The 21422-nt window shown below is 41.4% G+C and overlaps 1 protein-coding gene across 1 annotated transcript in view; it reads left to right on the forward strand.

The window, feature by feature from the left end:
• Positions 1-21422, forward strand: part of LOC138297073 (kinesin-like protein KIF28) — a 783037-nt gene that overhangs the window by 553999 nt on the left and 207616 nt on the right. Inside the window, exon 11 of the mRNA XM_069236578.1 lies at positions 14401-14491. Coding sequence (XP_069092679.1) covers positions 14401-14491 — 91 coding nt within the window. The remainder of the gene's footprint in view (positions 1-14400; positions 14492-21422) is intronic.

A 21422-nucleotide genomic window follows, 5' to 3' on the forward strand; every position in this document is an offset into this window, starting at 1 on the left:
ACCAGGTTGTAGAATGGAGGGCCACAATTAAATGCAATAAAATCCTGGGCATGCCAAGGTTAAACAACGTCTTCCACAGTGTTGGATGGTCAATTTTATCAAAAACTGTAGAAAAGTCGATAAACGCTGCATACACTGGTGAACCTCTGATGGTCACATATTTTTCATTGATAAGTTGCAGGGCTCCAATATTATCCAAGGTCTTGTATTTTTTCCTGAAGCCCGATGCTCTAACAGAGTAATCTCATTATCTTCTGCCCAGGTATTAAGCTGGGCCAATAAACATCTAGTCAAGAACATAACTCCTGTGTCTAGCAGAGCAATTTGACAGTAATATACGGGTGAGCTACAATCACTCTTTTTGTATAATGGGACAGTAATACTTCCAGTCCATGATGGAGGTACTGTTGCATTCGCATAAAAAAATTCAAAGACTGGAAATAATAACCTAGCTCAAAGTTTATTCACTTCATCCAGGCCCACTGCATCAGAAAGTCACATGGCAAGGATTGAGAATATGATCTCCCTCCCTGGTAGCTTTTCCATATAAAAATTGTTTCCTACATTCTCTGCGTAGGGTACTGAGATGAAACTGCCCCAACTGTCTGTTCCTATGGGGGAGGGGTGGGACCCTACCCTAGTTCCACAGCAATCTGCGACTATCTCCCAATATCTTCTCCTATTATCTCTATATGCAGCTTCTCTTAGATTTACCCTCCTATGATCTAAACTCTACCTTTTTCAGACATGCCTTTAAGCAACTTCTTCTCTTTTTCAGAAGGGGTAGGAGTTTATCTCTTTCTTTGGAGAAGGAGGCAAACTGTTTTCTAATAAGCCTATTTGTTTCTTTGTTTAACAGAAGAATGGGCAGAGATGTCAATTTATAGGGAGCCATAGTCTGCCTCAGGGCGTCATTTTTTAGTAATTTGCTTCATAAAGTGGCTGAAAGAATGAAAAACATTGGCTTCCCAAGAGTCCATATTATTAACAGCCTTTCCTAGAAGTCCTTTTAAGTTAAAGATCTTACAAGGGTCCCATTGGGTTCTACCAGACTTTTTAATTACATTTTGAATTGGGACCATCAATTTTCAGTGATCATACTGGAGTCATGCTTGCTTCTAAAGAGAAGTCTAAAAGTCTATGAAGTCTGAGCATGGAATCTAAGAATTTCAAATCACTTGAAACATAAAACAATGAATATGAAACAATAAGGTAATCTATAATTGACTATCCCGTCAGAGATTTATGGGTATAATGAGCAGGTGAATCCAGGGTAAATCTCACATTTACAATCAGAAATGTATTCTTTCCTAATTGGTCAAGACATGTCTGCCATCTCTTATCCATTCTCATATTTGGTGGAAAAAGTAATAGGAAAATGTGTAGTGATTCATCTTTTTCATTTTCCAAATATAGGCTGATGTGTGGTTGGAGACTTTACAATTTAACTCTCCAACCAAAAAGACCTGAAGTTCACTCTCCTAGTCTAGAGCCTTATTTATGAAAACAAAGATGTCATACAAAAGGAGATTATAGTATACATCAGAATTTACATAAGCATTCAGAAAAAAAATGGGAGCTTTCAATCACTCTCCTTCATGGGGGAATATGGTTACTGCTTGAAAGAGATTAGGAGAATCTTTAAAGCTCTTGAACTTCCATTTGATCTTACTAGTTAAAAGAATTGCAATCCCTTCTTTTGCATGTCTTTTCCTAGATGGAATACTGTTAAACTCTATTGAAAAATAACCATTGCATTGCAGAACAGAAGAAAACCATGTTTCTTGGATGCAGATTATATTGATTTATATGCTATCTAAAAATTGAATTTTTCCCTGTTCTTCATTAGACCCGCCATATTCCAGGCAACCACTTTTAATTCATTGCTAATTATAAGGTTTAGATACTGTATACAATATACAGGCACCATTAAGTACACTCACCAACCAATTCCATTTTTGACACTCCTCCTCCACAAAAGGTGTGAAGGATCTGGTGCCCAGAATACAATGGTGTGTTACAAATCTTTCATAATTCCCAACAGAGTCCTGCAAAAATCCTGGATCTTCTGTTGCCAGTTTGTTTGAAAACAATGTGAACGATTCCCAATTGTGATTACCCAAATCATCAGACCCATTTGTAAGAGTTTTATATTTCCCACATACCAGAAACACATCAATCCATTTTGCAGAACCAAATTTGCAACAATTTTAGACTGAAATAGTACCCTTGCTTTTGTCCCAGTATTTGTATGACCCATCATAACAAGAGAAACATCACTGCTTTGAATCAGCTTCAAATACTCAGTATTTGCAAAGCAAGATAAAAAAAAAATAACAATTCAAAATCATAATCAAATAAGGCAACAAAGTGCAACGGAAAACTATTTACAGACAGGAAAAGGGGAGAATAATCTTTCCCATTCGTCCTTATAATTGTTGACTTATCTTTAGGCACTGAAGCAAACAGTTCAGCCGCTTGATTAAGAGAGGAGGACAAAGAAATAGCTGATGGTGATGAAGTTGCCACAGTTGCACCAATGTCACTCCTGTACCAAGACACGTAACTGATGAAACCATTATTGAGGAATGATTCCCTTTAATCCTAGGAGCATCAGTATCTTGATTAGTCAAGTTAGTTATCTCAGCCTTTAGAGTTGAATCCCCAGCTTCCTGAAAACAAATTTTAGGTCCTTTTTTTTAAATTATTTTTTTGTTTTTTGTTCCTCATGCTCCGATTTTTTACTTTGGCTTTACCTGTAGACTGGGCAGGCTCTGATATATCATCTGGGCATAATTTAAACCAGTCTTTAGACTTAAAGATGGAAAGGCTTCTGGCCCAGAGCAGGACGCTTTTACTGTTAAACAAGTTACAATGGTATCCATTGTACATAAGTCGAAAAAGTTTTTTATTGAATAAGTTGGACTTTCCACCTTCTTAGTGGGCCCTAGCATGGGGTTTGCCAACTTGTCATTCATTATTTTCTTTTATTAGTCGCGGCGGCAAGCGGTTTTCCAGTTGAAGAGTCGACGGCGGGACCGTTACCGCCAACATCTAAATCAGACCCTTACTTTTTTGTAAGCTCTTGGAGGAATCAAAAGTCTGAGAAGAACTTCCATGCAGTCACATTGAAACCTTATTTAGTCAAATGCATTTAATGGCCTTACTCAGTACTGTTGGCAAAAAATAAAATGGAGGAGCAAAAGACAATCAGCAAATGCAGAGCATGCATTATCATCAGATGTCAGAGACAACAAGCGGAAAGGGGCACCTCGCTTAAGCAGGCCGCACCGCACTAGGGCCAGCCACCTCTGCGCACTGCTGAAGGGAGAATCTAATACCTATTTCACTCCTTAATCACATTTACTGTATGACTTGTGGCCAAAGTTCAGTAGCTGGTGAGTCTAGGTCGCCAAATCCCGGCGAGTGCTCAGTTTGGATTCAGGGGCCGGCTGGCGCTGTTCTCAAGATCACAGGATCCAGGGCTTCAAGACCAGAAGATACTACCAGGAACAACATGATAGCAAGGGCAACTGGGGGGCCAAGCCTGGTTCCCCCTCATGCCAAGCCTTTCCTCTTGTGCCTCAGGCCGCACCAATTTCAGCGTGATCTGCACCACTGCTGGTCTTGACCCACTCCAACTCGAAGCATCGAGCCAGCTGGATCAATAGAGGAGAGCAGGAGTTGGGGGCTTGAGGTTGTGCAAGCTCCTCTGCAAGATGCAAGCAATGCGTGCCACCATAAAACTACCTTAGGGATACGTGACTACTGCCAATCTTTTAATTATAGGTTCCCCAGACAGGATTAAAAAGTTGTGAGAACAATATCATCAGCGAAGATGGTAGGACGATAATTCCCTAAGAACATCCAACCGACTTTTTAATCCTGTTTGAGGAACCTATAATTAAAAGATTGGCAATAGTCATGTATCTCTACGTTAGTTTTATATAAAACATTGACAAAAATAGGGACCCTAAAAAATCCAACAGTAAAAAGGAAAATAATAAGAATACATTTTTTTTGCTGTTCCTCTGTTGATGGCACACACAGGGACTGTAGTAGCAGCCCGATGGTTAAGCATGCCGCTATTAGTGGGTGAGGGCACTTTTAACTCATAAAAGGGATTCCTTAAACCTTACCTCATCAACCCTTAGGTGTGTTTGGTGTTTATATCCTGGGAGGACGGTTGATGAGCACTTATTCCTGACGCCCTCTTAAGTGTCATAAGTGTCCTATTCTATTCTATTATATTATATTATATTCTATTCTGTTCCTCACCACAACCACTCCAATTGAGTTCCTTTCTTTCTAAAAGCAGCTAACCCACAATGTGCCCCCCTCTGTCTCCATCACTGGGATGTACCCCCATTGAGCTAAATCTCTATTGCTTTTGCCTGTCATGATAAAGCAATGCGTGACCTGTGATATCCGTAACAGCTTTCATTCAGCAAGATATTTCAAAATAAAAGGTGGTTTGCACACACAGATGGCAAAATCTGTAATTGTTTTTAGTGAGCTGTGTTGGACTTGGCCCTCTCTGCGGGGTCACCGGCAAACTTTTTGTCTTCACATCTCCTGTTTTCTGAACCCATTTTTGTTGGCTTTTAGGACTTTGGGCACTTTACCACTGCTAACCAGTGCTAAGTGCTCTCCCCTTAAAGCATGGCACAATTGGCTTACCCCTGGTTCTAAGTCCCTTATATATGGTACTATGGGTACCCAGGTACCGTACCTTAAATGTTACTAGTGGGCAGCAGCAAACATTGTGTCACCCACTAGAAATAGCTTTCTAAAATGTATCTAAGGTCTGCCACTGCAGCTTTACGACATGGCAAAATAAAGCTTTTGCCAGGTCTGAACCTTCCTCTATAATACAAATAAACCAGCACTGAAGTAGGCCGGAAATAACCAATAGGGAAGGGTGCATTGTATTTAAAAAGTAGCACATGTGTTTTTAAGTTTTACATGTCCTGGTAATGAAAAAAGTAGGATAAGACTGGGTTACATGATTACATTTAATAAGTGCTAACGTTTTATTAGGAACTGGCAGAAATGGCATGTATGTACCTAAATGAATAGTAATTCAGAAGTCCTCTATAATTGTAAAGTTGGATTTATGTGACAATTTTTAATTCTACACTTTATAAAGTTGCCATTTTCCTGCCCTAAACTTTTTAAGGCCTTCCAGGAATTTGCAGTTGCCTGGGCCTTTTAATTGCTCCCTTATCAGGAATGCGTATTGGGCCCAGGCAGTGAACAATAGGATATGCGTGTAGATGGCAGAGGGCCATTCTACCAAGATTAGAAGGGCAGAGCTGTTCCCTGCCCCACTTACATTTCAAAGGAGCTGCTCAGCACACTCACAAAGAACTTGACACTAGTCTTTTGCCACCAAAGGCATCTTGGGAGCTGGGCAGGAAGGGAGGAAATTTCAGAAGCATCTGTGTGGGTGGCAAATTCTAGACTTTTTTCCACTTAAAAGTCTGAATCAGGTATAAAAATAGGACCTTCAGACCCACTCTTCAGTACGCTCCTGGACCTGTGGAAGACTACAGAAGTTCCATATTGCACCCAAGAGGACTGCCATGCTGCTTGAGGCCTGCCTTCATTCTCAGATGACTGCCCTGTTGCTTGAGGCCTGCCTTGTTTCACAGTGGACTGCCCTACTGCTTGAAACCTGCATACATGTGTTTTATGTTTTACATGTCCTAATAATAATAAAAAGCTCCTAAATTTGTTTTTCGTTACTATAAGGCCTACCTCTCCCAATGCATTTTGGGTGCACACCCTTCATCAGGGGGTAACAATATCTGGATGTTTAAAAAGATTAACTGACAATCAAGCTGAGCACACTGTTCCTAAAAAGAACAGAAAGAAGACACATGAGCCCTTATAAATTTAGAAGCTAGAACCCTCAGACATCCATTGGATGTCATGCTTCATCATCTGGTCTGCTCCTCGTTGGGCTGGCGCTGCAATGCCAGACGGGTCCCTATGAGGGGGCTCTGTGCCGGAGATCTTTTAAGTGCATGCCATGAGGATAAGTAGGAAAAAAAATCTGACCTGCTGTGAAGAGTAGAGAGCTAGAACTTTAAAATTGGCTCGAGAACCACCCAGCAACAAATTTATTGTGAATGATGGGTCTCGGACAAGATGAAAAACACGGGGAGTGTAAGGATTTTTTTTTTTCCCATACTCTAACCATTAACTTGTAGGGCACAAAGGGCATTGGCTCTCACCCTAGCTATAAGGTCGACATGTTTCACGCCTCAGCTGTCCCTAAGGATCAATTGGCGTTTCATCAGGACCACAGGAACCTTAGCTACTCACAAAAAACACAAAAACACACATTGGGCAAAAGTGAAACAAAAAAACTTACATGAACAGCTACGCAAAAAAGAAAAAAAGCCACAGTCGGCATAAACCTGTAACAGACCGCAACAAACAATGTGAACAAATTGTATGAAAAACCACAAATGTGATAAAAAGTGGAAGGATGCTAACATGCTGTAGGTGACAATGCAAACAATGTGTCATACAGCCATAAAAAAAAAACTACAAAGTCACATAGGTCAAGTACATAATGTAGTGTTTATCCTCCTCTATTAAGGAACGGGCATCATGGGTAAAGTCCTGGCAAAAGGGCTGTCATCACCTTTAATGAAAGCAATAGTTGTAGAAATATACTGTCACATAATGCTGTACCATCACAAAATGATATATCATTGTCTAAGACAATGTCCAGAGGTACACAGGAACATGGGGTCAGTGTATAGCCCAATCATAAGGAAATATCGAATTGCAGGATGTTCAAAACTAACACATCCCCAGGAATCCAAAGCGGTATCAATTAGAACATATGGCCAATATAAAATCACAGGATTTCTGTTATATCGAGTCACCCATCTAATAAAACAGGCTGAGAAAGCAGAGAAAAAAATCCTATATCATAACAAAGGAGCTATGGCGGCAAATGCCTATGTAAACAAGAAAGGTTATTACTCATAGTTACGGACAGGGCCCATGCTGGAGCGCCTACCCATTGCCACATACCCGAAAATGGCGGTGATGTCGAGCTACCGGGTTAAATAATGCTATATCGTAAAAAGGAGCTATGGCGGCAAATGCCTATGTAGACAAAAAAGGTTAGTACTCACATATGCGGATGGGTCCCACGCTGGAGCATCTACCAGTGGCCGCACACCCGGATATGGCAATGATGTCAACCTACTGGGTTAAATATAAAATGGCCCGCCCTCGAACCAATAAAAATGAAGGGCTCGATAGAGGGGAGTGTCTTTATTGTTGAGATGCTCGATAACGTGAGCTAGAAACCGAGGAAGGACTCGGTAACTAAGCAACCATGGTAACAAAGAAGGTTACGGATGCAAAAAAAGGTTGTGACTTTCCTATTCATAAAAAGAAAAGAAAATCCCATCCATAGTCAACGGTGAGGGGAATGTAACCCTCGAAGGTAAGAACGAGAATGTTCATAGATGTGTCCTAAAAAGGTGTTAAGAAAATTGGTAAATTTCCCGGAAGAGTACCAGCTAGTGCCTCCTGAAAAGAGGTCACAGATGCAAAGAGGTCGTGGCTCTCCTAATCATAAAAAGAAAATAACATCCATTATTAACTGTGAGGGGAAAGTCATCTCAAAAGTACATACAAGAATGGTCATGGATGTGTCCTACAAATACATACACAACAAAGGTGTAATAACATTGGTAAATGTAAGAAACGAGTGCGAGCTAATGCTTCCTGAAAGAAGGTGTAGAAAAAAATGGTAAATGTAACAGAAGAGTGCCGGCTAATGCCTCCTAAAAAAAAAGGGGGAGGGTCAGGGTGAGGGGTCGAGCACCAATATCAGAACTACGAGTTATAATAAGGTTGTACCATTACCTTCTGTGGCAAACGTTAGTCCATTGCATTTCATCATTTAAGCCCCTAGTATGGATTTTGAGCTTAAAAACCCAACGTTATTCCTTTTCTAATAGAACAAGTGGATCTATTCTAGGGTCATCAAATGCCTCAAGGATGACCCAACTAAGATTGTTGGGGGAGTGTTTTATGTCTATACAGTGAGTACTCAATTTTGCAGAGGAGTGCCCACACCTGATGTTGCTGCAATGTTCACTAATGCGAAACCTTGACTGGTCTTGTTGTCATCCCAATATAGCGCAAATTGCAAGGGCATGTGATCATATAAATAAAATTACGGGTATTGCAATTGGTAAGTTTGGTGAGGTGCCAAATGCCAATAAGTTCCAGGTTTAGAGAGTCTACTTGTTTAGTCAATGGACATAATGAACAGTTACAGCAGGGGAATGTCCCTCTACTGGTGGAAGATGTCATAAGGTACTCTGTCTAGGTTCAGAGGTGAATGCCTTAGGACGGGTGTGAACCACTATGTCCCTGATGTTTCTAGTATGTTTAAACGCAAATAAGGGTTTGAATATCTTACAGCCACCGCTTTCTAAGATGGACGATCGTTTATTAATGATTTTATTGATGGTGTTGGAAAGAGGAGTATAAATTGACACACAGGTCAATTTGAGATCTGTAACCTTGGGTTCAGTGGTCAGTAAAGAATCTCTATGATTGTTGCGTGCTTGTTTGCGAGCTGTCTTGATAACTTTATGTGGATAGTGTCTGTCTTGAAGTTTCTGAGCCAAATCACCTGCTTGTCTCTCAAAGGTCAAAATATTACTGCAGTTGCGGCGTAGCCATAGGAATTGACCGAAAGGTAAATTGTCCCTCAATGATTTTGGGTGGTGACACTCATAAAGGAGTAAACTATTACGGTCAGTCTTCTTAGAGTAGGTACTGGTCACCAGTTTACCTTGGTTAATAGAAATCTGTAAATCCAGAAAGGAAATCTGGGAGGTGGACATCGTTGAGGAAAATTTCTAAAAAGGGTAAAGACTATTGACCCATGTGATGAAGGAGTCGACCAGCTGTAACTCTCCCTGCCAGACAATCAAGATGTCATCAATGTATCGGCGCCAAAGTCTAATACTGGCAGTGAAGGGGTTGGAACTGGTAAGGATATAAAGTTGTTTGAAATGAAACATGCACAGGCATCCTAGGCTCGGAGCGAAGGTACTTCCCATGGAAGTCCCTCGAATCTGATGGCAAATTTGATCTTCAAAATGAAAATAATTCTCAGTGAGAGCCACAGTAGCACATTACATGACAAACTGTATCGGTGTAGGAGAGGACCAAGTATTAGTTGTTAAGGTGTCTTCAACGACACGGAGAGTGGCGTCCTGGGGAATATTAGTGTATTATGCTTCTACATCCAAGGTAATAGGAGCATTCACGGAGGTGGTCATATTGATAGACTAAATCAAATTCAGCACATCCTTGGTATCTCTCAAGAATGTGGAAGTGGCTCTAACTAGAGGTTGGAAGAAGTGGTCACAGAACATAGAAAGAGGTTCCAAAATGGACCCTATCCCTGAGACAATGGGACATCCAGGGGGAGGTTGGATGTTCATGTGGATTTTAGGGAGGCAGTAAAAATACGTATACATGGATAGAGGGTGTCCAAAAATTGAGCCTCCTTATGTTTTATCCATGTGTTAGACTCTGCCTCGTGGATCATAGATCAAATATATTTCTGTAGTCTCTCAGTAGGATCTCGTGGGACTGGTTGATAATAGGAAGAATCACTGAGAAAGTGAAGGCATTCTTGTCTATATTTTTGTGAATCCAGGATAACTATGACGCCCCTTTATCAGCGGGTTTAATGACAATGCTGGGGTCAGTGGATAGTGTCCTCAGACCTGCTTACTCTTTAGATGAAATATTAACAAAGGTATGTTTTGGACGCAGCTTATTAACATCAAGGGAGACAGCTTTCTCGAATGCAAGAAATTTGCACGGCATAGATGCAGATAGAGGAATAAAAGTGGAAGTCCCATGCTGGGTAGGTGCTCCAGCATGGGACCTGTCCGTATCTGTGAGTACTAACCTTTTTTGTCTACGTAGGCATTTGCCGCCATAGCTCCTTTTTACGATATAGCATTATTTAACCCGGTAGCTCAACATCACCGCCATTTCCGGGTATGTGGCTACGGGTAGGTGCTCCAGCGTGGGCCCTGTCCGTAACTATGAGTAATAACCTTTTCTGTTTACCTAGGCATTTGCTGCCATAGCTCCTTTCTTACGATATAGAAGTTTTTTTCTCTGCTTTCTCAGCCCGTTTTATTAGATGGGCATCTTGATATAACAGCAATCCTGTGATTTTATATTGGCCATATGTTCTGACTGATACCGCTTTGGATTCCTGTGGATGTGTTAGTTTTGGACATCCTGCCATTCAATATTTCCTTATGATTGGGCTATACACTGACCCCATGTTCCTGTGTACCTCTGGACATTGTCTTAGACGATGGTATATCATTTTGTGATGGTACAGCATTATGTGACAATATATTTCTACAACTATTGCTTTCATTAAAGGTGATGACAGCCCTTTGGCCAGCACTTTACCCATGATGCCCGTTCCTTCATAGAGGAGGGTAAGCACTACATTATTTACTTGACCTATGTGGCTTTGTAGGTTTTTTATGGCTGGATAACACATTGTTTGCATTGTCACCTACAGCATTTTAGCATCCTACCACTTTTTATCACATTTGTGGTTTTTCATACAATTTGTGCACATTGTTTGTTGTGGTCTGTTTTCTTTTTACAGGTTTATGCCGATTGTGGCTTTTTTCTTTTTTGCGTAGCTGTACATGTGAGTTTTTGTGTTTCACTTTTGCCCAATGTGTGTTTTTGTGTTTTTTGTGAGTAGCTAGGGTTCCTGTGGTCCTGATGAAATGCCAATTGATCCTTAGGAACAGCTGAGGCATGAAACATGTCGACCTTGTAGCTAGGGTGAGAGCCAATGTCCTTTGTGCCCTACATGTTAATGGTTAGAGTATGGGAACATTATTTTCCTTACACTCCCCGTGTTTTTAATCTTGTCTGAGACCCATCATTCACAATACATTTGTTGCTGGGTGGTTCTCGAGCCAATTTTAAAGTTCTAGCTCTCTACTCTTCACAGTAGGTCTGATTTTTTTTCCTACTTATCCCCGTGGCACACACTTAAAAGACCTTGTAGGGGCCCGTCGGGCATTGCAGCGCTAGCTCGACGATGTGCAGACCTGATGGTGAAGCATGATATCCAATGGATGTGTGAGGGTTCTAGATTCTAAATTTAGAAGTGCCCATGTGTCTTCTTTCTGTTCTTTTTAGGAACAGTGTGCACAGCTTGATTGTCACTTATTGCCCAGGGAGACTGCACACTGGACCTGTCCTAATACTCCCAGTCCCTCGTTTTTTTACATAAAACTAATAACTGACACTTAAACTTATCAGTGTCTTGCAGCAAACAGGAAACACAAGAGAAACTCAATACAGCCAGTCAATCCCAGCTAATGAGCCACTTTCTTAAGATGAGGCGTACTGCCTCCAAACAATGAGTCCTTGAATAAAATCTTGAATAGAACCCTTAGGTCACAGCAGGAAAACCACTGAATGTCAAACCACGATCACCTGATAATAACGCTGCAAGGGTTCCTATAGCATCAAAGGTTTATGTGCCCGGTACAAAATTGCCATTTTCCTGGCCTGAGGCCTTCTAGGAGTTTCCAGCTACCTGGGCCTGTTAATTGCTCCCCATCAGGAATGTGCATTAAGCCCAGACAATGAACAATAGGACCTGGATGTACCTGGAAGAGGACCATCCAGACAGAATTGGAGGGCTGGAGCTGTTTCATGCCCCACTTACATTCCAAAAGAGCTGCCTGAGCACATTCACAAAGAACTTGACAAAAGGCCTTTGTTACCCCAAATGTTTTGGGACCTGGACAGGTAGGAGGGAAACTCCAGAACCATCTGAAGGGGGTAGGACTCCAGAAGTATCTTCCACTTCAAAGCTGGCATCAGGTTTAAAAATAGGACCCTCAGACCCACTCCTCAGTACACCCTGAACCAGTGAAAGACTACGGAGGGATTGCCTTGCACTCAGAGGTCTGTCCTGCTGCTACCAGACGACTGTGCTGCTGCTTGAAACCTGCCTTGTTCTTCAGAGGACTGCCCTGCTGCTTGAGGCCTGCCTTACTGCTAGAAGGTGACAGGGCCATCTCCTTGTACTCAGGAATACCAGAGTAAGTGCTAGAGTCAGTTGACTGACCTCCTGTTCTGAGCTACAGGGACACAACAAGCTCCAGAGGCATCAGTATAACTGTCCAGCTGACTTGCTGCCACTGACCATATCTGGGCCTGCAAATAGACGTGCCTGAGCATTGCTGGCCCCTGCCGGAGTGATTCCTGATCTGATTTCCAAAATGGTCTTCTTCAGGTTGAGGACACTGTTGATCTTCTCCTGTGTAATCTGGAGGTTTTGACCTCTGTGTGCTGGACTTTGAGAAGGTAACTTTTTCATCAGGACTACCACAGTCCATGTATCTGTCCCACATTTCATCACTGTTAGCCTGAACTTGTGACTTTGTCCAGGTCTTGCACAACCAGATCCCGACACTTGGAGATTTCTGCTTCTTGGAGCTATTTTTACTTATAAACATTCAAAACTTAGCATCTCAAGTTCTACTGACTGACTTTTTGTTGTTTTTGTCTCATTTGATTTATTCAATTTATCTCTTTTATTTTAAATTGGTGTGGTATGTCTCTTATGCTGTGTTTTCACTTAAATACTGTTTGTGTGCTGCATAAACACTTAACACAGTGACTCTATTTTAAGCCGGACTGCTCTTGTACTGTGCTACCAGAGGGTTAAGCACAGATTAATTGAGTGACTTTTATTGTTCACCCTGACAAAGTTTGTGGTTGATTCTTGAGAAGGGTTTCACCCCCCTCAACCAATAACCCAATTTCTCAAGCCTGTAACAGATTCTTGTGGTAAGTAGGCAATCACCAAAAACAAGGGCCACTTGGTTTGGACATAGTGAGTTACCAGAACTTTTGCCATGATAACTTGCCCACAGCACATTGTAGGATGATGGTGTCAACAATTACAAATAATAGCTTGACTAGTCCTAGCCAGTAGACCCCCTGAGTATAGGACCAAAGAGCAGAATACAAACATTCTTCTGCAGCTTAGAAATGGTGATATTGGGTCCCACAAAGTCACAAGTGTCTTCTTTCATTTTGTTCATGCAACACATCCTTTCTACCACTGGATTATTAGCTCAGGAGCATTGTCCTGTCACCCAGGTACTGTAGAAGTTGCTTGTTATCTGCATCGTTGTAAGTGATCTTATTTAGACCTTGCGGTCTTGCCTGTTCTTCCGCACCTGACAGCTTCCAAGGTAGGTTTGTGCAGTACCACTAGATACACTCAGGTGTACATTACCAAGTTTAGGTTCAAAGTACAAAGGTCAGGTTAAGGGCCAGTGCAGATGCACCAGCAAGCACAGTCCTTCCGTGATTCTTGAAAAATCAAGTGTCTTTTGCGGCAGCCCAAGTGGAATGTGGGTTCAAGCATTCTCCTTGTGGTGTTCTACATACAGGTATCAATCTGCTGCTATTTTAACTTGTCCTTCTAGCTAGGAGAGCTCCTTTCAGTTCAACAATGTATCATCCAGGGATTGCAGCAGCAATACTTCTCCATTGTCCGAGGATTTTTCCTAGTCTCAGAGGAAATAGCAACACACAGTGCACTGATCTTGGTAAACTGTAATCTCAGATGGTCTTGTAGAGCTGGAGATTGAAATAACATCATAGAGAAGATATTGGCTCCAGGTCCTCTCCTAAACAGGTAGCATTGGCACGAAACTAGGACGCAGTCATAAGCAGAATAAAATATGCACCCTGACAAGCGAAAAGGGCAGGATACCACGACTTGCCACACAGTGCGAGGACTTTCATTCTACCCTAACAATACTGGTTATTTTGCAAGAATGCCATCGGAAGTCATTGGTATGTGCTCGTTCTATTTTAGATCCACTCAGACCAAAAACTGTATTTATGGTATGGCACTGTAATTCGTTTTTTTGCTTTGAGAAAATATAACTCAAAATAAAACACAGCCCTGGGCAATTGTCTACTTTACCCATGCCTAAAAACGATTCTGGTTTACCTTTATGTTAGGTTTCTGATTGGTTTTTGCTCCTTCTATCTTAGCATATATCTCTGTATCGTTAGTGTTTATTAAAAGATACAGACAGTGTCCTGTCTTTGAGTTAAAACAGTTCAGATATTTCCATACAGGTGATGATTGAATGTAACATATATTATGTTGGTCAGCTATTAAGAAAATCTAGGACATGACTTAAAAAACATCAAAGCCGCTTTTGTGTTTATGCCTCAAAATCTTCATCTTGTAATCCATACCGTTTGTCCTTATAATGAACCATGTATTTTGGTGATTTTTTTTTTTTTTTTTAGGAACGGCGCATGATGCAGTCATTTCCGTATCTGATGAACGTCAATGAAGACCCTCAGCTATCCGGAGTCCTCAAATTTTTCATACAAGAAGGTATGTGATATCCCTTGTTGGTGTTCTGCTACTGCAGTTTCATTTCTTGCTTTATTTGAGCTTGTGGGCACCTTGGTATAAGTGCATAGTGAGATCTAACATTTAGTTTAAGTCATTGAAAGGTGCAGTGCTTGACGATAGCACAATGTGCTGTGATATACATAACACTACAATTACGCAATTGTGAAGCTGCAAAGCTTACTGGAGAAGTGTGGCACAATGGCTAGAGTGGCAGACCCTGATGCAGAGATCTGGCCCGGGACCAGGGTTCAATTCCCACCTTGGTGGGTCTTGGGCTCAATTCCCTTGGACCAGATAATTCTCACCTCAGTGCCTAACCTAATTAATGGGTCTAACTCTGGGAAATAGCTTGCTTAATCTCCACAACAGCCCTCACAGCGCTTGGATGCCTGGCTTCACCCTGGGGCTGTCCAGGAGTGGGCACCTCACAGGGAAAAGCCAGGAGGGGTTCCGCAGCGGGATGCGTACAGCGCCTTGAGACCCTAACGGGTGAGTAGTGCGCTATACAAATGCAAAGCTTACAGTTTACTACATTGTTAGGTGCCTGCCTTATGGTGCACTCTCCTCTGCGTAATTTAAGTTTTTGAGCAAATAAAACTGAATAAATGCTAACGGAATCTTCTGCAAAACAGTGCAAAATTACTCCTGGCAGTTTTTAAAAGCTAACTTACCTTTAACATGTAGACTGTTGTATTCAGGCATTACATGTGTGTGAATTTCGACTAAGATGGTGTTAACAACCTCATTATAGGGATACAGAGAAAGTATTTTGTCTACAGCAGGAAACAAAACTGTGTATATTTAATGGTAATTCAATGATTTAGGGCATAACCAGCATAGGGAGCACAATTACAGACAAAGAAAATTAGACTTTAAATGAAAGCAGAAGTTTTATGCATGATATTTTCTCACAAGGAAAGGTGTGGACCCCTCTGAGATGAAGAGTAATAGTCAGTGCTTAATCTGAGTCGATGGTACCACTGGCACTTATTTTGGGGGGCTGGCACTTATTTTTCCACATCAGATATTTACTGAGTGCAAGAGAGGGAAGAACCACACAGATAACGAAGACGGAGGAAGAGAAAGGCAGCAAGACAGTCATAAAGACAGAAAGCAGGAAACTTCAAGAGTGAGACACGGGTGCAGGGTGTGTCTGGTATTGAATAAAAAAAAAGCATGAGGTAGATTTAAGGCTACCAGCCTTGGTATTGGCCACGCCAACGCTTAATTGCACCAGCCGCGGGCTTCTGAACAGGGCATCCTGGCTCCAGCTCTCAAATTAAGCCCTGCTAAAAGTGTAGGTACCCTTCTGTAGAGAGGTAGTATAGCCCTTGCTGGCATCAGTTAGTTTCACTTTCTCCTCTATATTCTGTGTGCACGAGCTGTCCTGTAGAAGAGCAGGGGAACCGAGAGGGACAGGTCCTCCTCCCCTCACTGGGAGTGTTGCTGCAACTGTGTCCTGGAGGATCCTGATTGCAGTGCTACAGTGCAAGCCCCTGTATCGCCTGCAGTGCGGCGACCACCACCCTTCAGGGCCCCTTTCAGACCATGGACTACGAATATTCAAGATATGGAAGCCCGAAGCGACCCTCTCTGTCTTTGCAGTGACCCCCATCATTTTGAGTTATGCCGCTGCCTGTTTGCTTCAATGACGGCTCATGCTAATTGTATATTCTTGAATGACATGCAGGTCTGGCTGGTCTACAGGCACCGCACAAACCTTGGTTATAGGTCTCCGAGTTTTATTGCAGGACTCACAATGTGCATTCTCGAATTAAGATTAAACTGCACTTCATCCACTCTGATAGTAACCAAACGTATTTTGGGAGGCCGTGTTCGGAACAGCTTTGGATTTATGATCCAATTTCAGCTCTTTCATGCCCTCTTTGGCCAGTTCTCTGAAAGGCACCCCCGTCCACATTCTAAATGTGTTTATATTGTTGGAGCAGATATGTTAATTAAGACATTTCTAATGACTTATATGTGTGTATACTAATGAGAAAATGCATAGAGAAATTAATAGCAGAAAATAATGTGCGTGTTTGGAAATGTGCCCTCAGGGGAGTGATCACCACATATACTAAAGTAACTAAACGTGCAAAATAAAGAAAAATATATGAGAAAAATGTACTAACATGTCATAATGAGATGTATAACCTATGTTTTGCATAAATTCAATAGTGTTAAGTTAGCCGTACCAGAGGCTTGGTTTCACTGGGCCTTGTTCGCTCTGAACATGAAGAATTTGAACGCCTTGCAAAGGACTGGTGACCGGGGATTGCAGCCTTGAACCGCTCAGAGTTCAAGTCGCTTAGCTAGAACATTCTGCAAATATGTACCGACGGACAGGAGATGGTGAAGGCAATTTGAAACAATTATGTGTAGTGTAGGCTAAATGTACTTTCCCAGGACTTGAACAATGGAAGCACTGACTAGAGAACCATGTGCAACAATTTTAATACCCGAAGAGCCGGATGATGTCCTCATCGCAAGAAGACCAATTATCGTTTTGTGAAATATATAAATATGATTTGGTAAATAAAAACTATAGGTTAGAGTCATATTTTCCGACTGAGTGACCAATTAGCAATTAGTGGGATGGACGGGAGACCCTAATAAAAAGTCATGAGAAGGGGTGAGGAATCAGAACTGCGAGGAGAAAGTTGATGACGTCAGGAGACGCTGTCCGAGGTGCTGATATTGGGCTCATACTCTGTGAGTCTGATCTGTAGCTGACTATTGATGACCTGAAGATGAAGACTGACTCGTTGCTGATCCATCCTGGATAGGTAGCTAGGAAAATGTGACTGACGATTTTGTGTGTTTTCTTCTAGGTACCAACTGTGCTGTTTTACAGAAATTCACACTTAGGTAGATTTTTCCAATTTAATGTTTTCTCTAAATTGTTTTCGCATGAAGAGCCCCATGCTAATGCTAATTTTGGTTAGGTAGGCTGTTAGGGGTGACTTTGACAGTGACAAACAACTGACGAACTTAATTGCTGAATTACATTATCAATGGTGAATATTCATAGCTGATGGTGTTGCTTAGCTGCATGTGTTTTCTTCAAGAAATAATGTCCTATAACTGATGAATTAATAAAGAATTGAATTAATAAAGATTGAATTAACAGATTAGAATTGTAAGCAATAGGGAATATAACTTGTTAACCCTTTTCATGAGTAGTGGTTATTTCTTATTAGTATGATTTCTATTGTGGGTTCATAAAGTGTTTATCTTGTTTATTGATGTTGATTGGTGGTTCAGTGGTCAAAGCATGACTAGGATACTCCATGCGATTGAAAAGGTTCATCGACCCCTTACGCGTCCCCTTGTAAGTTTACTTTCTAAGGACTGGGCGCGTTAGCAAAATGTAATAATCAGGAACAGTGACATGTGTTTTCAATATTGTAATACAGTAGCAGCTCATCAAAATTATTATAAATGACTTCTGTGACCACCTCCCATTTCTCGTAAGAGATGGTCCTGTTTTGCTCTATAAGAAGATTTTTTTATTTTGTTTAATGGATGTTGCCATGTGTTAGAAAGCATGAATAGAACATAAATCTGCAAAATGTGTGATAGACCCCCACACATTGCCAACATCAAAAATAAATTAAAGGAAAACCGCATTTAAAACAATCTGTTTAAGAATTATGAGAGGTCACCAGGGCAATATTCTCCATGCAGGAGTGAGCTGGCTCAATCAGGGGGCCCCCTGAAAGGCAGAGGACCAAGGCCAGCGCCGTTTTGCCCATGCCGTAAAACGTCTCTGCAAGACACGTTTGATGCAGTTATTATTAAATGCGTCCATATCTGCTAGAGTGCCCTTGTCATATGTATGCTTTCAGCAAACTTTACCTTTTTAGTCAACAGCATTTTGTATTCCGGGATTCATTGTTTTGTTTTTATTTTACCACTCTGTGTAGGTTGTTAAACATCCCATCTTGTAAAGTATTTTCGATAAGAGGACATGACATATACATCAATGGCGAGCACACTCTTCTAGGATTGTTTCAGCCCACGACCGCCTCTCCAGTCCCAGTGAAAATCCCAAGGAGATTGCCTTGCTTTATTCTCTCACTTTCTTTATCTCTCACCTCTCTCTTTGTCTCTCTCTTCTCTCAATCTCTGTCTTTCGCTTTCTGTCATGCAAAAGCGGACTATACAAACACCTAGCACTTAACTTAAGCTAATGCTGTTGAATGCCATAATGATTTTTTGCGTGAGAGATTCTCCAGTACCTGCAGTGCTAGAACTGCCAGTGGGGTTTCCTCACAATGCCAGATTTAACCCCATAATAATGTGTTACTCACACAACAGTTGCTCTCCATGTTGTCCGTTATCTTACCCACAAAAAAATGAAATTGATCTGGTGAAGAGGATATGTAGTTCTTCTCTACTCCAGCATCATTTGTGTACATTATACGTTGCACACTTTCAGCATATCAGCACCAGTTCTCCCAAGTGCATCCGGTTGTTGCAATTCATAGTATTTAATTTGCTCACAAATAGGAAGTATGTGCCATCAATGATGGTGTAGCCAGTGCTGGACATCCTTGGACATGCGTTTCTTGGTCATTGCACTCATCTGCAGAAAGTAACCATTTGGGGAGGATTGAAATTCTGCTTATACATTCCCAAGTGAATCACAGCTCTTACGTGTCATCCAGACTGCTCCAGAAGGAGCCTAACAATTACAGGCTAACGAGTGGTAGGGCTCACCTCCTGCCTGGAGTAGTGCTTGACCTTAGTCTTTACAGGCAGTATTTTAAGCACCTGCTAATCTAGAGGGCTGTTGTCAGCTGATGAATGGCAGTGACCCAGAAAAACATGTGTCCAGAGCAGTCCACCATGACACTTTCAATTTGTGAGAGCTTAAACTTTTCTGAACTGCAACATTTAGAAACCACTGAGGTAACTGGTGCTCATATGCTCTCCCCATTAATTGTTAGGTTTCTGTCCCCATTAATTGTTAGGTTTCTCTGAGAGCTATGTAGCTTACATACCATGGGATGCACATCCATGTTTGGTGTGGTACTTTAACGGAATAACTATAAAGCAGCATTTCAAGAACCTCTAAATGTCAAAGGATACTTTCTGCTGATGAATGACAATGATCAAGAAGCCTGTCCAGGAATGTCTGGCCCTAGGTGCACCAACATTAATGCATTGCTGCCAAGTTTCCAAAATCCTTGCATGCCTAGTTGTTCCAGTCCAGTTTTTTATTTTGCTTTCTGAGACCTGTAGTCTTGATTTTACAATGGTATAAACAAATAAAAACAACCTTGACTGGAGCAGTGAGTCATGCGTGGACCTGGGAAACTTGACAGAGTACTTGTGAGTACTTAAACTACTATGAACTGCAACAACCACAATGCACTTGGAAGAAATATTGATGATATGTCAGCCGTGTGCTTCCTCTCCACTATAATTGTTGGTATGTACTTTGTAAAAAGCTGATGAGGGTGACGTTCCCTCATCATTTGAGAATCTGGGCTTGTTAATCTCAGGAAATCAGCCAGAAGAAACAATAGGGTAAAAACACAGAAAAAGACCCATGGAATCATGCAGTCCCAAAGGAAGGCCAAACAGTAGCAGAAGAAGAATATGTAAATAAGTTAAAAGTCTCCCTTAATTGAAAAATACAGATAGGAATCTGAGTGAGGGAATTACTCCAGAATCCAGGAACAGAGATAAATGTCTGTCTGTTTGCAAAACAAATGTTGAGTGAAAACATTTCGACTCATATTTATAAAAGAAAAACATTGTGAACAAATAACAGAATAATGCACGTGCCTTAAAACATTTAAATGAAGCTCAGTATAAGGCAGTCACTGGCTAAGCCAAAAAGTCTGCATTGGCCCCTCGCCTTTTGACTTTGTCAATGCTTATTTTGTTTTGTAGAACTTTTTTTGTTAAGAGAGCTGCTAGCGCTTGCCAAAAAAATGACAAAAAGCATCAATAGTTTTTGGTCTCCAAATGTATACATAGAAAGAGTACTCCCTGGCACTGAAGGGGACTACTTTGAATATGTTTGTGAAAGAGCAAAATCCCATCATTCACAGAGAAGTTAGCACAAGGCTGAAGTGTGGTGACTGGCTGCACCATGATGTACCCAGTAGCGGGCAAAAGGAAAACGTGAATGACACAACAAGAGACCAGAGGATGAAGAGGGTTGGCTGAAGCCCCAATTAAGTTAGCATACATATGTATATAATGTTAGTAAAATCAAAATCTCCTGACACTGTCTTAAGGTATGGGGTTGGGGCTAATCCCTTAAATCGGGCCAGGCAGAAGGGTACTCATGCTATGCTCTCAGCGTAGTGTTAGGGTTAGGTAGGACCTTTAGAAACTCTAGAATGTTTAGAATCTCATTCACCATGGTTGGATTGTTTATCTTCTTTACCATGTTTGTAATGCTGATTACTTTGATCTGTTTCATCTGCCTGATGATCACTGCTTGCTCTCTATATGCCAGATTGTGATTGTTTCAATAACTGTATTGAAAACTTATCTTGCATCTCTCTGTGTCCCGCCTTGGCATGCATGAGTAATTTCACAAAAGGGTAAGTTCTGTTTCCATGACTTCCGTGGGAAGTCAGAGTGTTATGTTCAGGTTGCCATAATCACCTTCCAGCCCAGTAGGTTTGGGGGTTTGGGCGAGGCACTGTGAGCTAGCCGAGAATTGGGCCAAGAGTTGCTGACAATGTGGATGGATTCAGTCTCCCACATTCAGAAGCTCTGCTCTACTAAATACACAGTCCTGTTATCTGAGTAGGAACCATATAACAGTTTTAAGGACCATTTTTTTGTATTCCTAAAGTTTACTATGATCTATTGTGATCCTTCTTTTTTTATTGCAGGCATATGCCAGAACAATATTAATAAATAAGGGACACATGCTGAT

This window comes from Pleurodeles waltl, chromosome 5 (assembly GCF_031143425.1).
Source record: "Pleurodeles waltl isolate 20211129_DDA chromosome 5, aPleWal1.hap1.20221129, whole genome shotgun sequence".
Classification (NCBI taxonomy): domain Eukaryota; kingdom Metazoa; phylum Chordata; class Amphibia; order Caudata; family Salamandridae; genus Pleurodeles; species Pleurodeles waltl.